A 1,508-nucleotide genomic window follows, 5' to 3' on the forward strand; every position below is an offset into this window, starting at 1 on the left:
CCTCAGAAGGTCTGCAGCTGCTGCGTCARCATCAGCTGGCAGCCGCTGTTCACGTGGTTCAGGACCTTCTGCTTCAGCTGGGCCACCTGCTCCCGCAGCACGTTGGCCGTGGACGCCAGCTCCGAGTTCTGGGACTTGAGGGTCTTCACCTTCTCCTCCAGCCGGGAGATGCGCTCCAGCTTCCTCTTTCGGCACTTGGAGGCGGCGATGCGGTTCCTCATGCGCTTCCTCTCCGCCTTGATGCGCTCCTGGCTCTCCATGTCGATGGGGGACAGCGGAGGGGTCTCCCCCGGCATCTCGGGCACGGTCTGCGGCTCCTCTTTGAGCGCGGCGAGCCGCGGGAGCGCGCCGGAGGAGGAGGACTGCTGCCGGCCGTAAACGGGAAGCTGAGGCGGGGCGGCGGGGAAGGACACGGCCGGGGCTGAGGCGCTGTAGCCGGGCGCAGACACGGTGCTGATGGCCGGGGTGAACGTGTTCAGCTCCTCGTAGACCGGCGAGTCCGCGCGCACGGACGGGTTGTTGTAAACAGAACCGGGCGCGSAGGACGCGGGCAGGACCGTGCTGACGCTGCCGGGGCTGGAGGTGCCGCTGGCTGCGGCCGGCATGTGCTGGTGGTGGAGCTCCGCCAGGGCGCGTACGAAGCCCTCCGCGAAGCCCTCCTGCTCGTCCGTCACGTTCTTCGGGCACAGGAACTGGGTCGGGGTCGGGGTGGTGGTGATGAGCCCGTTCCCGGACTGGATGATGAGCCGCTCCAGCTCGGGCGAGGCCAGCTTCAGCAGACCCACGTCCGGGGAGGTGAGGTGAGGTTTCAGGGAGCCCCCCTGGTCCAGGTTCAGGGTCATGTTGTGTTTCAGGGCTCGCGTGGACTCGTGCTGGGTCAGAGCGTGGAGCGAGTCGTCATAGAAAGTAGTTTCCATCTTGGTATACATATAAAGTTTTTTTTAAAAAAACTGCGTCCTCTCTCAGCCTGTCCGTGGAAAAACTCCAGAACTTTGAGCTCGCAGAACCAGAACTTTCTTCAAAGCCCCGCCGCTGTCGGCACTTCAAAGCTTTACAAGCAGCGCGCGAGCTCCTGTCCGCTCTGCCTGAGTGTGTTTACTGTGGGGCAGACAATGTGCAGCCTAACCTTATCTGCTGCTGCTGCCGCGCTAAAAATAACCATGATGTCATGACGGAGCGCTGCCATTGGCTGGGGGGTGTGGTCTGAGGCGGAGTCACAACTGCCGATAAGGCACGTTGCCTAGACGACCAACCAGAAGATTCTCCACGTCGTGGTGGATTGTGGGATGAGGTAATGCAGCGTGAGCGAGGTGCATTGTGGGGGTGACGTATTGTTTTTGAATATCTGGTTCCCCGCTCTTCACAGTCAGCAGGGCTGGAGCTTCAAGCTTCACTTTGGTCTTCCTCAAAAAATATAACTAACTAACTAACTAACTAACTAACTAACTAACTAACTAACTAACTAACTAACTAACTAACTAACTAACTAACTAACTAACTAACTAACT

General features: G+C 59.2%; 1 protein-coding gene across 1 annotated transcript; it reads right to left on the reverse strand.

Annotated features, from left to right (window-relative positions):
- On the reverse strand, positions 1–1,118 carry LOC106534447 (transcription factor AP-1). Its single transcript, XM_014031078.1, has one exon. The coding sequence runs from the start codon at positions 927–929 to the stop codon at positions 3–5; it is 927 nt and encodes a 308-aa protein (XP_013886532.1). The 5' UTR covers positions 930–1,118; the 3' UTR covers positions 1–2.
- Between the last annotated feature and the right edge of the window lie 390 nt (positions 1,119–1,508).

This window comes from Austrofundulus limnaeus, unplaced genomic scaffold, assembly GCF_001266775.1.
Source record: "Austrofundulus limnaeus strain Quisiro unplaced genomic scaffold, Austrofundulus_limnaeus-1.0 Scaffold1173, whole genome shotgun sequence".
In the NCBI taxonomy this organism is placed as follows: Eukaryota; Metazoa; Chordata; class Actinopteri; order Cyprinodontiformes; family Rivulidae; genus Austrofundulus; species Austrofundulus limnaeus.